Raw genomic sequence first — 18,399 nt, forward strand, 5'->3', positions numbered from 1 at the left:
TGCTCTTCATAAGTTTAGTGTTTTTCTCTATGGATCCAAATTTCATCTTGTTACGGATCACAAACCACTTGTTTCATTGTTTCATCCATCAACGTCACTTCCCGACAAGGCTGCACACCGCCTCCAGCGTTGGACTCTTTACTTGTCTCGTTTCAATTATGAGGTTCATTTCTGGCCGACGGCTCAACATGCGAATGCTGATGCACTGTCTCGCCTTCCCATGGGTCCTGATCTGGCATTCAATTGGGACGAACTTTTGTGTTTCCACCTGGATGTTGCCGAGCAGCGGGTTGTGGAAAGGTTCCCCATCACCGGGGACCGGCTGGCGGCTGCTACGGGTTCTGACCCTACCCTCTCCCTGGTATTACGCTGTATTCAGAAGGGTTGGCCTGATCGTCCATCCACTAAGGCTTCTGATCTGTTGCGGAACTACTACGCTTTGCATTTCCACCTCACGGCTAGGGATGGTGTTATCCTCTTTTCCACCGAAAATGCTTCGCCGCGTGTTGTGGTACCTGTGTCTTTGCGTGCTTCGGTCTTGCGCCTCCTTCACCAAGGGCACTGGGGTGTCTCTTGCACAAAATCTCTGGTGCGCCGTCATGTGTACTGGCCCAGTATCGACTGAAATTGCACACATGGTCGCTGTCTGCGGCCCTTGTGCGTCACAGGCCGCCGCCCCGAAGTCATCTTTGTCACTGTGGCCTTCGCCTGAGAAGCCCTGGGAGCATATTCATGCTGACTTCGCGGGACCTTTTTAGGTACTTATTGGCTTCTCGTTATTGACGCCTACTCTAACTTTCCTTTCATTGTCCGTTGCACGTCGCCTACCACCGTGGCAACCACCAATGCTCTAGCTCGCATTTTATCTTTGGAAGGCCTTCCCTCTACTCTTGTTACTGATAATGGTCCGCAATTTGCCTCTTCCAATTTTGCGGATGTTTCTGCATGTCACGGCCCCTCCGTTCCATCCACAATCAAACGGTGAGACTGAACGACTGGTCCGCACATTTAAGACTCAGACGAGGAAACTTCTTCTGCTGCTGATGATGCACTTCTCCAATTTCTGGCTTCTTACCGTTTCACCTCCATGGGCGACCACAACCCCGCTGAGCTCTTACATGGCCGACAGCCCCACACGCTACTTCATCTTCTGCGGCCTTCCACCTCATGACCGCGGGTGCCTTTGCTTGGCCGGTTCACCGCCAACGACTTTTTATGGGTGCGGGGATATGGCAGGCGGCCAAAATGGAGTCCTGGCCGCATCTTACGACACCATGGCCAACGCCTGTATGAAATCCAGACGGATACGGGTGTTGCAGTGCGTCATTTGGACCAGCTTCGGCCTCGTGTGCCGGCAACGCCTGTTCTGGATGCCGCTACACCACCTTCGGCTCTACCTGACGTTCGGGATACTGGAATCTCTCATTACTCACAACGCAGTCCTCTCACCATAATATCGGTGCCAGCACAAGAACTGACGCCACCAGGAGACGTGCCCATGCAGGAACCAGATGACCATCATCTGTCGGAGCAACTCTACTCGCCTCCTCCTCCTATGGACGCGGCCACATCGCCCATGTCTCCTGTTATAACAACCGGACTTGCTGCAACGGGGAGATTGGTGCACGGGGCCCCAGCAGATTCGACCCCCACGTCTCCTGTCATCTCAACCCATTATCATCGGGGACACTTCCATCCGTACGGGAAGCCTCCTCCTCGAGACTTTACGGCCAGTCAAACAACACCTATGGATGTTAGCAATCTACAGGCAACCTCCATCAAGACCTGTGCAAAAACTTCAAAGGGGGAAAAGTGTTGTGACTCGCCGATCTTTCAAAGTGCCACCGCACAGTTACGCGCGTCCTCTACATGCGGCACTGTCTGCCAGCCATGCAGCAGCAGCGCAACCTAAGCGGCCAGCCAGCCAAACAGTAGCCGCTAGACTCGGACTCAGTTTTGATTTGACTGTTAAAGTGTACACACGTCTTACTCTGTTTACTTGATCTGTTACTTTCCTGTATTGCGTCTTCCTTGAAATATATTTGTTCAACTTGAAGTTATAACATTGTTCACAATATCGACCCAGATGAAACATCAAATATATTCAACAGTTTCATCACTGGAATAGCTGAAAGTTTAATACAAAGGAATTTCAGTGGAAATCAGCAGCCAGTAGAAAATAAAGGAAAAACTTGTAAATTATTTTTCTTTGATAAATTATGTGAGATAATTGCGCACCAGGAGGTAAAATGTTTAGTACTGTCAATGACACACGTAAAAGTGACATTTTAACTAGCTTCTTGGAAACTGAGTAAGTGAGTGAGTTTGAGTTAGGTTGAGAAGGGAAGACTGGTCACTCAGACCCATGGTGAAAGAGACTCTCCTTTAGTGAGGATGAGGGCATACAAAGATCTTACCAATTCAAAAGCAAATTAAAAATATATTTCATCAGCCATTCTTTTGACAAATTATTTGAGTATCTAGATTTAGGAACCAAAAATTTCTGTTAACTGCACTGAAACCCCTATTTTACATTTTTGTGCGGCCCAGGCTTAAAAAAAAAAAAGGCAAAATTTGGGAAATTGTGGAATTGAGGAAAATGTTAACCCCCCGCGAAATATGGGTAAAAGAACATGTAACTTGCATATATGATTAAATCACAGTATTCTCCAATACTATGTATAAAATCTGTCTAAGTGAAGGAAATTAAATGTACAATATAATGTTTATACAATAATTTGTGCTAATGAATTTCGTAAGTTCTTAAAAAAATCACTGATGTGTATGTCAATTGACATTACAAGCTTATTAGAAGTCAACTCGGTGAATTTCTGTACACTGCAAAACGTAAATTTGAAAGAAAGCTTAGGTGCTACAGTTTCACGTCATGCCCCCTGTCAGTGCTGCCAATCTTTAAAACCTACAGTGTGTGGTGTGCATGGTGCAAAGTATATACATCAGTAGTGCATGTAGTTGTTGCAACTGTATCATGTCAGATCTGAACACAAAAGTCTTTACAATGTGCTATTGCAAAACCCCTGTTCTATTTCCATATGACATCTTTGCCATAGCACATCATCTGCATGAAAGGAATATTTTCAGCACGTCACACAATGCTTTCACCCCTACCTACATTCCTGTCACTGAGGGCCACTCCCCCTCTCCACACATGCAGTAGGTGAGCTCATTTTACGTGTTTTAGTGTGGTGTGGTGGTTGCACTGGCTGTTGGATGACTTAACAGGTCGCCAGCCAATAAGAGTTCATTAGCCAGAAATGAGTGACATTTCCTCAATTATGACTGAGCATATTCTTGACGACTCAGTGTTTGAATTTAAAAGGTTGATAATTGATATTATTGCTGAATAAGTGCATCATAAATACGTGCAAAAAGGAGAGACGGTGTTATAAGTGGCACAAGGAAAGGTGGTGGCTGGGTCCCCTTCATTGTATATTGGCTCGGTACTGAACACATCACATTAATTGTGTTGTCTTTCCGCTGCGACCTAGTAGTATTTGCATCATAATTGTGCAGTGAAGCTAAATGCTGCAAGTTGTGTTGGCAACACCGATCACGGATTACATCAGCATTTCCTCTATCACATCTCCCCTCTCCACAGTGGCCTAAAATATCTAATATATTCTCTTAATTCTGTCACCACCCATGGTGCAAACCATCTGCCTTTTGAGCCACGTATAATTTGTCTAGTAACATCAAATATCAATAGGAAGAAAGTGGGACGAATTCAAGCAAGACGTCGAGTAAGAACTTGGAATCGAGGTAAACCTTAATAGGAAGAAATCGAAAATTGTGCAATTTTTAACATTGACCATATCGGTTTTTCACAGGGACTACAAATTTATGGTGTAGAATGGCGAAAAACATAAAATCGGAGAATGTAAAATCGAAGTACCACTGTACATGGCAAGTAATAGTACATAAAATAAGGGACGGGCAACTACTCACCTATAGTGGACTGATGTGTAGAGTATCAGTCCACTACAGGTGAGTGATTGCCTTTCTTTTATTTTATCTACTGTTGTGCCCAGGAATTTCCAATATTGGCAAGTAGTAGTGTTTATTATAAAGCTTTATGACAATTAAAAATGTGCATTGATCGACTGTTTTGTCAGTTCTTATAGAATATTGTATACATAATAAATGAAAACACACACAATAGTGGTGTAATATTCTACAATATTACAGTGTTTTGTGGTTTTCATTCATAAGTAAAAATGTACTATAAAGAGGACTTGGTATTTAAGGATATGAAAAAAAAAATTTTTTTTTTTAAAATAACACAGTAATCAATAAATAATTACAGATAAACATCAGCTATATAACAAAACTCTGAAGGTGGCAGCTTTTTTCCAATTACCAGCCTTCTTACTAATTTATGCAATTAAATTTGTATGGTATAAACATGAATATAATTAAGCAGTGTAGTGATAGCTAATTGACAATTCAGTATACAGATTGAGTTTTTATGATGTCTTTGTGTCAAGTTAAAATTCCTGAAAATTCTCCTTTATTTTGTGATCTACGGAATGCCATGAACAAATAAGTGAATAGTTTGGAAACCACATACAAAATACTAATGTGAGCTATTCTATAGTGCTGTTTCACTATTCTCAGCCTTTGTCAATTAAGACTGACTGCAAATGTCAAAACAGCTCAGAGACGTGCTGCTACTGTATTCTCAGAAAGCTGATGAATTGTTCCTGAGTGAAAACTTTTTTTTTTCCTATTACAGTGATCTGGTTTCATCAAAGATATAGAGAGGTGACACACACACAGCATGATGGACGAATTATGCCATCTACTCCCAGTGCTTATGACTTACAGGTATCTTTGACTGATGAGCGCTGAGGGCATTCATGTATACCTTTTAAATCAGAAATTGCCACACACTGCAAGATTTAAATCTTAGTAGTAAAATTAAATTCACATGGAAATAAACCATGTGTCTAGGTGCTTTTCTTAACACCTTATGTGTAGATGAAATGCATTTCCCGGTGAAAATACATTGTCAACTGAGCCTACTGGGTCATATGACAGTGAACTGAGGTGTCTGTGCTGTAATAACCTGTGTACTCACAGTGTGTGTGACTGTGTTCCAGTAGTGTCACTTGACAGACAATAGTTTATGCAGGTTACAAGTGTAGTGTATTCATAGTCAACAAGGACAGTAATAAACATACTTTAAATGCACTGAAATCCATAAGTAAATAAATGCCTTAGTGTTGTCTAGTTTTTGAATATGTATGCTGCAGAGAAACAATGCTCTACCATCCACAAGTTCCTGCTCTGCCTATAAGGCAGGAGAAGAGGATATCTTCTAGCAAGGTTGTGTAGGCACGTAACCCTTTAATTTAAAAGTCTGAAAATAGTCTGGATTTTAATTTTTACAGAAACTTAATAGCCTGAGAGCACTTGTCTATCATGACAGTATTCTGTTTAGAAATTCAAACCCGAGAGAAAATCTTTGTGTCTAGTTAGTTACAAATGTGGCCACAAGAGGACACAATAGTGGTACTTCGCTTGGATTCACAGCTACTTGAAGCCCTCTGTTGGCCAGCTGCAGTCAAAATTAGAGGGGAAGAGATTATAGTTGCCACTTGCTTGTGCTGTGTGAAGCTATTATAAGGTAGTTGGTTTTTTATGGAGTGTGATGAAGAGTTTGATAATATTTTAGCAGATCAGAAAATGACACTTCGGACACTGACAGTATCAGTGAAAGGACAGCTGATCAAGAAAGTGATTCAAATGGTATTAGTTCTTCTAGCATCAGAAAATGACTGCAGAATTGTCTCCCACACCTCCAAAATTTCCTTTACTGGAACACTTTCAGACTTCACACAAATATGTAACTAAAGTAATTGATGATGAATTAGTGAATATTGTAGTTACTGAGACTAATAGATCAGCTTCAGATAAGAACATTACTAATTGGAGGGACACAAACTGTGATGAACTAAGAATCTTCTATAGTATAATATTGTTACAAAGTATTATAAAGAAACCAAGCTACTAGGTGTGTTAGTCCTAAACTTCCACTTCTTGCAACTCCAGTATTTCACCAATTACTTTAGCTGCAAACAATTTTTGATACTAAAGAAATGCCTTCATTTTTCAGAAAACTCATGAGATGACACTGCTGGCTATTCATAACCATGTTAAACAAAATCTGGTCCATATTAGAACACTTAAATAATAAATTCAAAATTCTTTGTACTACAGAGAGGGATGTCACCATAGACAAGTATCTTATGTTATTTAAAGGGAGATTAGGTTGGGTTCGGTACCTACCACTAAAGACGGTAAAATTTGGAATAAAGGCCTACATGTTGTGTAAGTCCAAGTCTGGCTATGTATGGTCTATAATTTTTTGATGGTGAATATAAAGATCTGCCCTGGTGATCTCAAATAGTACCAACCCTCTCAACAAAGGCTACCGCCTTACAGTTGATAGTTGCTACACCTCTCCGCAACTAGCAGATCTCCTTATTAATAAGAAATTTGACATATATTGCAGTATGCAACCTTCTAGGAAACATATGCCACCAAACTTTCTCAGTAAGAAACTGAAGAAGAGAGATATTGTTGCTTTTCAGAGAGGTAAATTTTCAGCAGTGAGATGGAAAAACAAATGTGATCTGTTTTCTTGAGCACTGTCCAAAATGCATAAATGAAAAATGTAAATAGATGAGGTGAACAGTTACTAAAACCAGCAGCAGACATATCATATAATGACACAATGGAAGGAGAGAGTTGACCAGCTTATATCAAACAATCCAGAACACAGAAAAAGAGGGGAAAATGCTAAAAAAGTGGTTTTTTATCAATTTGAACTGGTTCTCTGGAATTCAAAAAATGGGTCTGAGCACTATGGGACTCAACTTCTGAGGTCATCAGTCCTCTCTCTGGAATTCATTCAGCTTCTACAAGAAATCTGGAGGAACAAGAAACTATCTTGATTTGCGAGTGGCAGTAATTTAGATGGTGACAACTGAACATCGCAGAAAGGAAGTGACTTCGAAAGCTTGTTGTCCATCCACAAGCACCAATCTTATTCATTTAACTGACTGTCATTTCCCATTGTTCATCACAGCTATTGAAAAGAAGCAGAATCCTTCCAGAATATGTAGGATGTGTAGCCAAGTTTGGGATGGGAACGGGAAGAAAAAGTGGAGGAATCGAGATATACGTGTGGAGATCGTGATGTAGATCTATGTGTTGTACTGTGCTTCAGAGCCTTTCACATTGCCACAAACATGTGGAGACAAATGTTGTGTGAAAGTGTATTAATGTAATTTTTAAAAAAGTATGAACTGTTTTGAAAGAGATTCAACAAAAGTATTCTCCCCTAAGGCATTTTATTTTATGTGGAGTTATTTTTTGAAAGCAACCAGTGTACTTGATGTTTTAATATGCAATCCCTAACTACCCTTTAAGTGAATAATTTGTCAAACTACTATTTGGAATAACCTGTAATCATAATAAAGTTTAAAATTCAGCAATAAGAAAATGGAATTTTGTACACACTTTTCCATAAAAATTGTTTAGTTGAGGGGGAAACATTTCAGGGAAACTTGTTTGCAGCTGCAGTTTCCACATCTTGAGATACAGGTTCGTGTGAGCATGAGAGAATAAGTAGTTGGAAATGAACAACGAGGCGTATTTGGTGAAATCTATTGTACGATGTATATTTACAACCTGCTCTTGAAAAGGACATTGCCTGACAATGGATGGGTGCTACCTTTGGAGGGTCCACCGATATGGCATATAGCTGGAACACAGATTTTGGTCAACGCGTTTGAAATTTTGTTGCTTGTGTTTTAAAAGGATACCAGTTGGCAGTTTACGTATTGACCAGTCACCTTTCTTTTAGCTTGCACCACTATGAATGTGATAGGAGTTCTGAAATTCCAAGTAATATCTGAATTCCTTCTCAAATTCAGCAAGAAGTAAAGATACTTACAGACTAATAACAATATTTTTGTTTCTTTCTTTTCCTTTATAGATCCAGTTGTTGGAGAAACAGAATAACAAAATGGCTGGTAATGAAACTCTGACATGGGAGAATAAACGTGATCTCATAGTGAGAAATACCCAAGAGATCCTGGGTGAAGACAAATTAATAGCAGTACTTAAGGAGCGAGACTGCCGTATTTACTGGGGAACTGCAACAACAGGCAAGCCACATGTTGCATACTTTGTGCCCATGTCTAAAATTGCAGACTTCTTGAAAGCTGGTTGTGAGGTAAAGAGCATTCTCACGTTACTTTTAATTGAACTGGAAGAATGGAAACAATGAGGAGTATTATTGTAGGCTGCCATATATGTAAATTCACTTACATGTTAGAATTTATGTAATTCACATTTTGTTTGAAGTTGTTATTCATAAGGTAAATACAGTGATCTTTACACAGAGAATACTCTCATGGAACTAACATGCCAACTGTTCAACCTTACTCATAGATACTCTACTGGCAGCGCACATACTTGAAAATTCTGGAACCTGCTTCATACTAGAACCTTCTTAACATTTGATCATTCTCAATATTATGTACTATATTCCAGCTCGTATTCTTGCTTTTATATCATGATTAAATAATAATAATCAAATTAGAATAATGAAGCTTAAGTAATTACATGCAGCATTTCTTGAAATTTTGCAAATTCATCCATGCTCAAAGATTTAGCAAAAATGCCAGCTACATTGCTTACTGAATCTACTTGACAAATGTCTATAATTCCATTAAAGTAACATTCATTCACAGAATGGTACTTTACTTCGATATACTTTGAATTTGTAGTAAGATTACTATACCTAGCAATACCAATTGCCCTTGAGTTGTGTTTGTATACTTTGTTAGGCCCCTTAGACTTTACATAAAGAATGTTAAATATATCTAGGATTAACTTAATCGCAGTGAAGGCTTCTGGCAAAGCTTTATACTCAGCAAAAGCAGAAGATTTCAAAACACTTCCTTGTTTCATAGATTTCCAAAATATTAAGTTCTAAATAATCCCATTCACATAACTTGATGTTGACTTATGATCTATGTGGTCAGCAGCTCAGTCCACACCTACAAAAAATATGAGATATCAGTTTTTTCATTTCACACATACATTAACGTCAAACCTTTTTGAAATACAAATATTTCAGTACTTGCAAAGCATACTTATACTGAATATCATTGTATTAGTTTTGAAATCCACTTAAGTAGTTTTACACTGTCACTTATATCTGGCTGTGCTCCTGAATTAACGTGTAAGAGAGCACCTATCAGGTCCCTGTAGCCAATATCATGACTTATATCTTGCACTGTTTCTAAATTCGTATTAACTTCCATCAGTATACTGTAAAACGTCTAATGTTCAATCTGATATTTCTTAGCTGAAGACTCAATATAGCTATCGTTGTAGGAGTTGGACGATTTCAACTGTGACTCATTGATATTGTAGTCATTGGATACAAGTACTTTTTTTGTAAAGTGGGCAATTTGATATTTCTGAACATTTAAAGCAAGTTGCTTTGCGCCAATTTGAAATCTTATTAGGATTTGATTTAATATTTATGCAGCTTCTTTCAAACAGTACTTTTTATAGATAACTGCATTATCTGCTAAAAGTATGAGGCTCTTATTAATATTGTGTACAAGGTCATTAATATACAACATTAACAGCAACGGTCCCAACACACTTCCATGGGGCACATCCAAAGTTACTTCTACTTCTGATGATGACTCTCCATACCGGACAACATGCTGTGTCCTACCCACCTCAGTCCTGTCACAAATTTTGCTTGATACTCCATATGATTCTACTTTTGATAGTAAGCCTAGGTATGTTACGTCTATCAAAAATTTTTGAGATATTGTCTACAGAAACAGTTTTATATTTTTCCGTAATTTTAGATAAATAATCGAATTTCTACCCATACCTTCAACATAAAATACATTTTTTATTTCAATTAGAGTTCTTTTTCTTATTTATGTTAACATCCAAAACTGTACTATCCACAATTTTTACATTTACACACTCTTTTAGAGTTAAAAAAATCAGAAAAATAATTTTGATTATTAACAGCTTATTAGTATGTGACACAAATTATTGAACACTTGGCTTAGGTTCTTTGAAGGGTAGTACATGAGATATGTTACGGATCCACATTATGTTAAAAATGTTATGTAGATATCTCACATCCAGTGTGTAGATATTTTGCATCCAATGTTGTATGTACTCAGTCTATGCTTTACAGATCTGAAGATGGCAACATAGTTTGCTGAAACTAGTAGTCTGAATAAATGCTGTATTAAAGTGATCGTGGGCATTTTGAAGTTTGTTATTTCTGTTTTCATATCATTCTAGATCGCGCCCAGAGTGCAATAATGTCAAGCATATACACTATTGTACACCATTGTATGTTGTACCTCTGTCACAAAGCTGCTCATGATGATTCTATTATGTTGGTAACCTCGGCCTCCTCGATACTAACTACCTTTTGGACCATAGTGCTCTCCTTGGCCACATGGCCAGTTTTTAGCTCTACAGTGATTGTTTTGTCCATGATGCCATGCACCTTGAGTGCCTCCTTGGTGATTTCCGCTTCATGTCCATTAATCTGACTGGAAACATTTCCACTTGAAATCTCCTTATTTGCCACATCAGTAACACAACTGCTCATGGTAGCTAGTACTGGTTTTCTTTTCAGTGTGAAATGAATTGGATTTTAAACTTCACTTACAAACTTGAATTTGAATTTTAGTTTAATATATTCAGCTGTTTGATCTTCTTCTTTCCAAACATCAACCAAGTCCCCAATATAGCTCCAAGATTCTCTACTAAGCAGACTAGTATTGTGGAATGGATTATAAAATCCCAGATTTACACTGCAACCTACAGACAACATAGATATTCCTGGCATTATTGACAGTTCGATCGCTGCTCAGAAAAATGGACATTTCAAGAATGGAGAACAACACGCTGGTATGTTTCCCCTGTGGCCAGTATTTGAGATGACTACAGTCTACTCACAGGATGAAGCCTATCACATTATCCTGTTTGAGGTTGCTTTCCAACAAGTTTCTGTCACCATATACAGGCTTCAGCAGGTTTGCCCGCCCATGGAAATCATGAAAACTGACCAAGATTACTGTCAGTGAAGGTGATTCCACTGCAGATGAGTCTTCCATGGATGACAGCTGCCAATATGTCAGGACCACTTTGACAACCAACCTATCCAGGCATAAGTCAGTTCAGAATTGTAATTTTCTATGATGTCAAATGCTTATCATCACCAGTTGAAGAAGATCATGCCCCAAGATTCAAAGAAAAGTGTGCTGAACTTTGCAAACAAAAACTATATTGAGCTGACAGGAACCTGTGTTGTGAGAATAATTATCAGTAACCTACAAAGCCCTTTGAATTTGTCATTTTATGAGACTGTAGCCATAATAATCTGCTTGAATGGGCCTCCATGCATACATCATATAAAGTGTCATGGAATGCGTGTGGAAAACTGGAGTTTAAGATTGAAAAAGCTATGTTAACAAGTTCATGCAGCAACAGTTGCTCTGGACAGTTGCCTACCATTGATGACATACGACATACTTATCCCATAACAACAACTAGTTCTAGTCAACACTTTAACTGTGAGGCTCTAGTCACATGCAAAAAAGTACTTTGCCTTACAAAAGAAATCTATAGGCCAGCAACTATCAGGATCATCAAAATTGGACGAGGAGAGCTCTGAGTCACCAACTGCCATGAGCAGCCACAACTCATGACTAAACATATATGCCTAAGGACAACCAAACCACTCAGCTCAATTCAGACACTTGAGAATCATTGTATGCTACCATTACAGAATACCCACTGGAGGAATCTACCGTCCACCTGCCAATTGCTCCTGATTTGATAACCTTGGCAAGTGTTAACCATTTTATGTCAATTTTCGGACGTACTCTAGTCTAGAGGGGAGACAAAGCGGAGCAGATTATTTGTTGTGAAATGCTATACCAAGACTGGGGATTATCCTCCCATCAGTCAGTGCTTACTCAGGGTGTATCCATCTGAATGACAGTTCATTCAGAAGGAATTGGGAAATATTCTGTGAGGTGTCATTTAGCTGTCAGTGGACCTAGGATGCCTCCTGTTGTCTTTGTAAAGAAGAAAAATGATGCACTGGGTTTCTGTGTAGATTATCATCAGCTGATCAGAACCATAGAAAAGCATGTACAAGGTCTGTCTGAATAGTTCAGTGAATGGTGTCAGAAAATAAAGGAAAAAGAGCCACAAACAAAATACTTTAACTGGCTTTCAAAGTAATCATCCTTAACTACAATACACATCTAACATTGGTTGTAAAGCAGTTGGAAACGGTCAGCAAACGCTTCTTGTGGAATCGCTGAAAGCACAGTGGTCACATATTGTTGGCTGTCTGCAACATCTGCAAAGCGTAAGCCTCTCCGGACTAATTTAAGGCTATGAAAGAAAACTAAGTCTGGTGGCACCAAACCTGATTAATGAGGAGTGGTTTAAAGAACAGTCACCTTGCATTGAGCAAGAAAGTTGAGCACGCAGATAACAGGGCACAGGCAGGCATTGTCGTAGAGGAAGTTCCATGGACCCTTTCAGTACAGGTCTGTCTGAACCCACAGGATGCATTGCAGCAGCCATTGCAAGATGGTCATCATATTAATCTTGGATTTTGTCAGCTGACTTTTTTTTGGGAGGTGGGGAAAACGATGAACTCTATGCCAATGACTGTCGCTTGATCTCCAGATCTTATTGTTAGCACCAGATCTCACAACCCGTACTGATGGTTTCCAAAAACTGTGGATTTCAATCAGACAAGTCAATGAAATCTCCAGGCATTTCCATAAGAGTTGGCTTCTGCTTGTCTGTCAGTGTGTGCAGTGCAAACTGGAAGCAAATCTTCTACCTTTTCAAATTTTTTTAAACAACAATACTTACAATGTTGCTACTCACCATATAGCGGAGATGCTGAGCTGCGATAGGCACAATAAAAAGATTCACACAATCATAGCTTTCGGCCATTAAGGCCTTTGTCAGCAGTGGACACACACACACACACACACACACACACACACACACACACATCTGCAGTCTCAGAGAGCTGAAACTACACTGCAATCAGCAGCAGCACCAGTGCATGAGACTGCAGATGTGTGAGCAAGTTGCGCTTTTGTGTGTGTGTGTGTGTGTGTGTGTGTGTGTGTGTGTGTGTGTGTGTGTACTGCTGACAAAGGCCTTAATGGCCGAAAGCTATGATTGAGTGAATCTTTTTATTGTGCCTATCGCGGCTCAGCATCTCCGCGATATGGTGAGTAGCAACTTTCCTTCTCTCTTATTGTTACATTCCATCCAGGATTTTCCATTGTTTGATACTTACAATGTTCTTGCTTATCTTTAGCTCTTCTGCCATCATTCTCAAAGTCAGCTGCTGGTCATCTTCAAGGATTCATCACACTCATTTGATGTTTCAGTTTGTGCTCGTTCATGGCTGACCCGAACTCAGCTCATCTACGACATTTCTTTCCATCTCTAAAAGATTTAAACCACTAGAATACACACTTTTTGCCCACCTATACAACACCATACACTAGCACTAACTTTCCCCGAGTCTCCATTGTTGTTTTCTCTAATTTGAAGCTATACTTCATGTTAATGTGTGACTCCATTTTGCAGTTACATGAATTCTCACATTGACTCCGTTAGCTTCATATCAGCATGCACCACTGCTTTACTTATGTGATTTTTATAATAGGGGGCACTTGTTGACATGTCTCTCAATTTGTATGCAAAGGTACCCCATCCTAACCAGTGTGGTTTTTAACATACGGGACAACTTTTCAGATACATGTTGTATGTCCATTGCCATGATTTGATGATACCTTGGACTGTTTCACAGGAGTGAATTATTTATCCCTTACAGATATGCGGACTGGCTGGAGGTTGATGAGGAAATCACTGCCTTAGTAGCACTTGCTTGTTTTTATGAGATCAAAGTTGTGCAGTGCTCCAGCTAAAATCTGAACCCTTGATGTACAACCTGTTGCGACCTCCTAAATAGATGAAATGTCTTTGCTATGTGGATGACATTGTTGGTTTTCTTGAAAAGCCCTCCTATAGACTGAACTGTTTCCATGGTGCAGTCGCTTGAATGAGAGAAAGCACCTTGAGGCACCTAGTTTACAGAAATAAAGTCCTGATGCATCAAAAGTAAGAGCTGTAATGTTTCTTCCAATTCCTCATTGCATTTATGATGTTAAAAACTTCTTTGGATTGTGCTACACTGGCGGTACTTCATGAAGGACTTAAGTTGCAAAGCATGTCCCTTACAAGAACTACTGCAGCGAGTGAGGCGTGTGGAACTTATTTCTATATGCTTAAGAAGACACTGTCATTTTCACCAGATGTGGCACTTTTTTTTACAGGAAATGAACTACATACTGATGCAAGTGGCTATGGAATGAATGTAGTTCTAGTACAAATCCAGGAAGACACTGGTCATTGAACTGATGCCTTGCAGTCATTTGGGCAACAAGTTACTTCTATTCTTACTTTTAAAGCAGTACATTCACTGTTTCAAGTGACCACCATTAGTTATACTGGCTGACAAGCTTTGAAGGATCATGAGCCTAATTGGCAAGATGTGCACTGAAGCTTTTGAAATATGTCATCATGTTAGTGTACAGAAATGCACACAAAACAAGAATCCCAACTGCCTATTGCAGAATTCATTGGTGCAACAGTACAGCATGATGCTTTCCAGTCATCACAGCAGTAGCAAAAATTGCAGCCAAAGAAAGGAAAAATCCAACATTACTGAATTTTTAAGAGAAGGGACAAACTGTCACAGGAGACTTACAATCAAACACTGTAAAGAATTTCTGACCTTATGGGACAGAAATGGTTGCTTATTTACAGTCAGGTATATTAAAGTATTTTCATGATGTTCCGACCTCAGGTCATTTTGGATTTGTGAACTCCTTTGGTTGAATCACGAGCTCATCCTGCAATTGCTCCATTTCACCAGACTGGATTGATCTCCTGGGGAGAGCCCCCAAACTGACAAATGGCAATAAATTGATAATAGTGTGCAGTGACTACCTCACTCGTCACCAAGGCTGTATAAAGGCTAAAGCTTTAGAAAGTGCCAGCTTTCTTTTTAAAGACATAATTTTGAAGCAAAGAGCCGCTCTTGTAATGATATCTAATTTTGGGAAAGGATTCAGTCAAAATTACTGTCAGAAGCAATTTCATAATGCATCATTGCTCACAGGATGGCAACAGCTGTCTACCAGTCACAGATGAATAGCCTGAAAGAACATTTTAATCAGGTGTTAGCAGATATGCTCTTGATGTACATTGATGTTGAACAGAGAGCATGAGAAGCAATATGCGGGCTTTCGAAATAACTACGCGCTCTCCGACTCTGTGTTGCAGTATCAAAAGTTTTGGCTGGTTTCATTGTCTAGGGGCTGGGATATGTAGTTGCCACATTACAAGCCAAATACTGCTGAGTCTACAGTATACAATATGAATACACACATGAATTGAATAGTCGAAGATTCCTACCACTCGGCTATTGCGAATTAATATAGAAATTTATAAATGAAAGATTGCAATTAAATAAAATCTGTGGGTACTATTTTAATGACTTTAAATGATGAGTATAATAGTAGAAGTAATTTTGAGAATGCTGTATATTTCTGCAAAACACTTATTGGTGTCGATGGTCCAGCAATTAAATAAAATATAATTTGAATAACACGGAAACAGTAGGTTCCTATTGCATGTAATTAGCTATGAACAACAATATAGCTCACGAGATATTCACTTCTAAACCCACACTATTCTTCACTGTAGAAACCTCGGAAATCTCACAAGTTCACAAGTCCACACTGTGAAGTATTTCTATCTTTCGCGACCATGCGCAAACCGCTCCACACTCCAAGTCTCTCTCGTGACCGTGCGCGTCCCTCACACCGTACCGTCCTGGAACTTCCATGTCCTCTCCCGTACTCTCCAGGACTGCCGTACTCTCCCAAACTGCCTCGTGTTCTCTCCGGAAACTCACTTGCATCCAGTCTTCCCATTCACAAATGCTGTGATTGGCTAGAGCGCTCGCGCCATGTCTTCATGCCAGTGCACAGCCACGATCATAATGAAACATATTTAAGCACATACAATATACTGGATTTACATTGAACTGCTTGAAATTAAATGAATATTCCTACGGCTGGACCATAAACACGCTATAACACACATTATTAAATACATAAACATTAAGTAAACATATATCAAAAGAAAAGAAGCGAAAGGTGGGCCAGGAGCCTAATGTCTCTGTGCTTTCTAAAACACAGTAAATAATTGACCAGTTTCTTCATCAATAGCATATATTGGATATGAACAAAGACAACCATACTGCTACCGTTTTTTCGTGTAACTGTGGAGTGCTTATGGCCTGACGCGATCAATAGTAATCTGCCACTTTGACCTCCAATAACTCGTGTGCTATTCAAGTTACATGCCTGTAATTCATACCAATTTAGGTTTACACTAATAACTTTCTACAGACATGGCGATCGACAAAATCGGATGAAGCGTTTTTATTTTGTAAATTCATTGCTGGGTGTTACTTGTATAATTTACCATCAGATACTAAACTTTAAACTAATAAAGATATTGAAAATCTGATTACACCATCAGAATTGTCCTGCAAATAATAGTAATGTATATGTTTCTTTTAGAGGTATCGTGATTCCTCTGGCTATTATTAATTTCTTTGTGAACTGCGAAATGTCTGCCATTATGGTTTCACGAAGTCCGTCATCTTTTGTGCTCTCGGCATACAGCGTCACCAAGGAATTCCCAGCCACGTGGCTGGACTGCCCGTTGTGCGGCATCAAGCGGTTGCTAAGCTAACGTCCGGGACCACATGGTTGCTGCCAAGCCGCCAACGCCCGCCGACTGGCCCGTGCGGCCACTGCTTCCTCAGAACTTACAATATTTCCAGGGCACCGCAACTCACACGTTACCTCACACACCTGCACTTATTAACATTCTGGCTTGCCAGAATGTTCAGAATTAGGACCCTTCAGTTTACACAAGCACATATAAAACAAATTTCAAAGAACAGAATTAAATGATTAAAACACCAGGTCAATAGCGTTTACAAGATTTTTGTAGTGGTGGGGGAGCAGCATGAATTTTGAAATAAACTTAAACTAACACAAATTATGAACGAAATGGAATATTAAATAAATGCATGCATGTAATTTCCTTTTGGACAAGATATGTTGTTATTGTTGTTGTGGTCTTCAGTCCTGAGACTGGTTTCATGTAGCTCTCCATGCTACTCTATCCTGTGCAAGCTTCTTCATCTCCCAGTACCTACTGCAACCTACATCCTTCTGAATCTGCTTAGTGTATTCATCTCTTGGTCTCCCTCTATGATTTTTACCCTCCATGCTGCCCTCCAGTACTAAATTGGTGATCCCTTGATGCCTCAGAACATGTCCTACCAACCGATCCCTTCTTCTAGTCAAGTTGTGCCACAGACTCCTCTTCTCTCCAATTCTATTCAATACCACCTCATTATTTATGTGATCTACCCATCTAATCTTCAGCATTCTTCTGTAGCACCACATTTCAAAAGCTTCTATTCTCTTCTTGTCCAAAATATTTATCGTCCATGTTTCACTTCCATACATGGCTACACTCCATACAAATACACTCCTGGAAATGGAAAAAAGAACACATTGACACCGGTGTGTCAGACCCACCATACTTGCTCCGGACACTGCGAGAGGGCTGTACAAGCAATGATCACACGCACGGCACAGCGGACACACCAGGAACCGCGGTGTTGGCCGTCGAATGGCGCTAGCTGCGCAGCATTTGTGCACCGCCGCCGTCAGTGTCAGCCAGTTTGCCGTGGCATACGGAGCTCCATCGCAGTCTTTAACACTGGTAGCATGCCGCGACAGCGTGGACGTGAACCGTATGTGCAGTTGACGGACTTTGAGCGAGGGCGTATAGTGGGCATGCGGGAGGCCGGGTGGACGTACCGCCGAATTGCTCAACACGTGGGGCGTGAGGTCTCCACAGTACATCGATGTTGTCGCCAGTGGTTGGCGGAAGGTGCACGTGCCCGTCGACCTGGGACCGGACCGCAGCGACGCACGGATGCACGCCAAGACCGTAGGATCCTACGCAGTGCCGCGCCGCCACTTCCCAGCAAATTAGGGACACTGTTGCTCCTGGGGTATCGGCGAGGACCATTCGCAACCGTCTCCATGAAGCTGGGCTACGGTCCCGCACACCGTTAGGCCGTCTTCCGCTCACGCCCCAACATCGTGC

General features: G+C 40.2%; 1 protein-coding gene across 5 annotated transcripts in view; it reads left to right on the plus strand.

Annotated features, from left to right (window-relative positions):
- The window catches only part of LOC126203617 (tyrosine--tRNA ligase, cytoplasmic), a 115,327-nt gene that overhangs the window by 10,529 nt on the left and 86,399 nt on the right, over positions 1 to 18,399 (plus strand). For all 5 annotated transcript variants that reach the window (XM_049937985.1, XM_049937986.1, XM_049937983.1 and 2 more), the window contains one exon: positions 8,024 to 8,263. In XM_049937985.1, the coding sequence (XP_049793942.1) occupies positions 8,054 to 8,263 (210 nt within the window). In that variant the 5' untranslated portion in view covers positions 8,024 to 8,053. The remainder of the gene's footprint in view (positions 1 to 8,023; positions 8,264 to 18,399) is intronic.

Source organism: Schistocerca nitens, chromosome 9 (genome assembly GCF_023898315.1).
Source record: "Schistocerca nitens isolate TAMUIC-IGC-003100 chromosome 9, iqSchNite1.1, whole genome shotgun sequence".
In the NCBI taxonomy this organism is placed as follows: Eukaryota; Metazoa; Arthropoda; class Insecta; order Orthoptera; family Acrididae; genus Schistocerca; species Schistocerca nitens.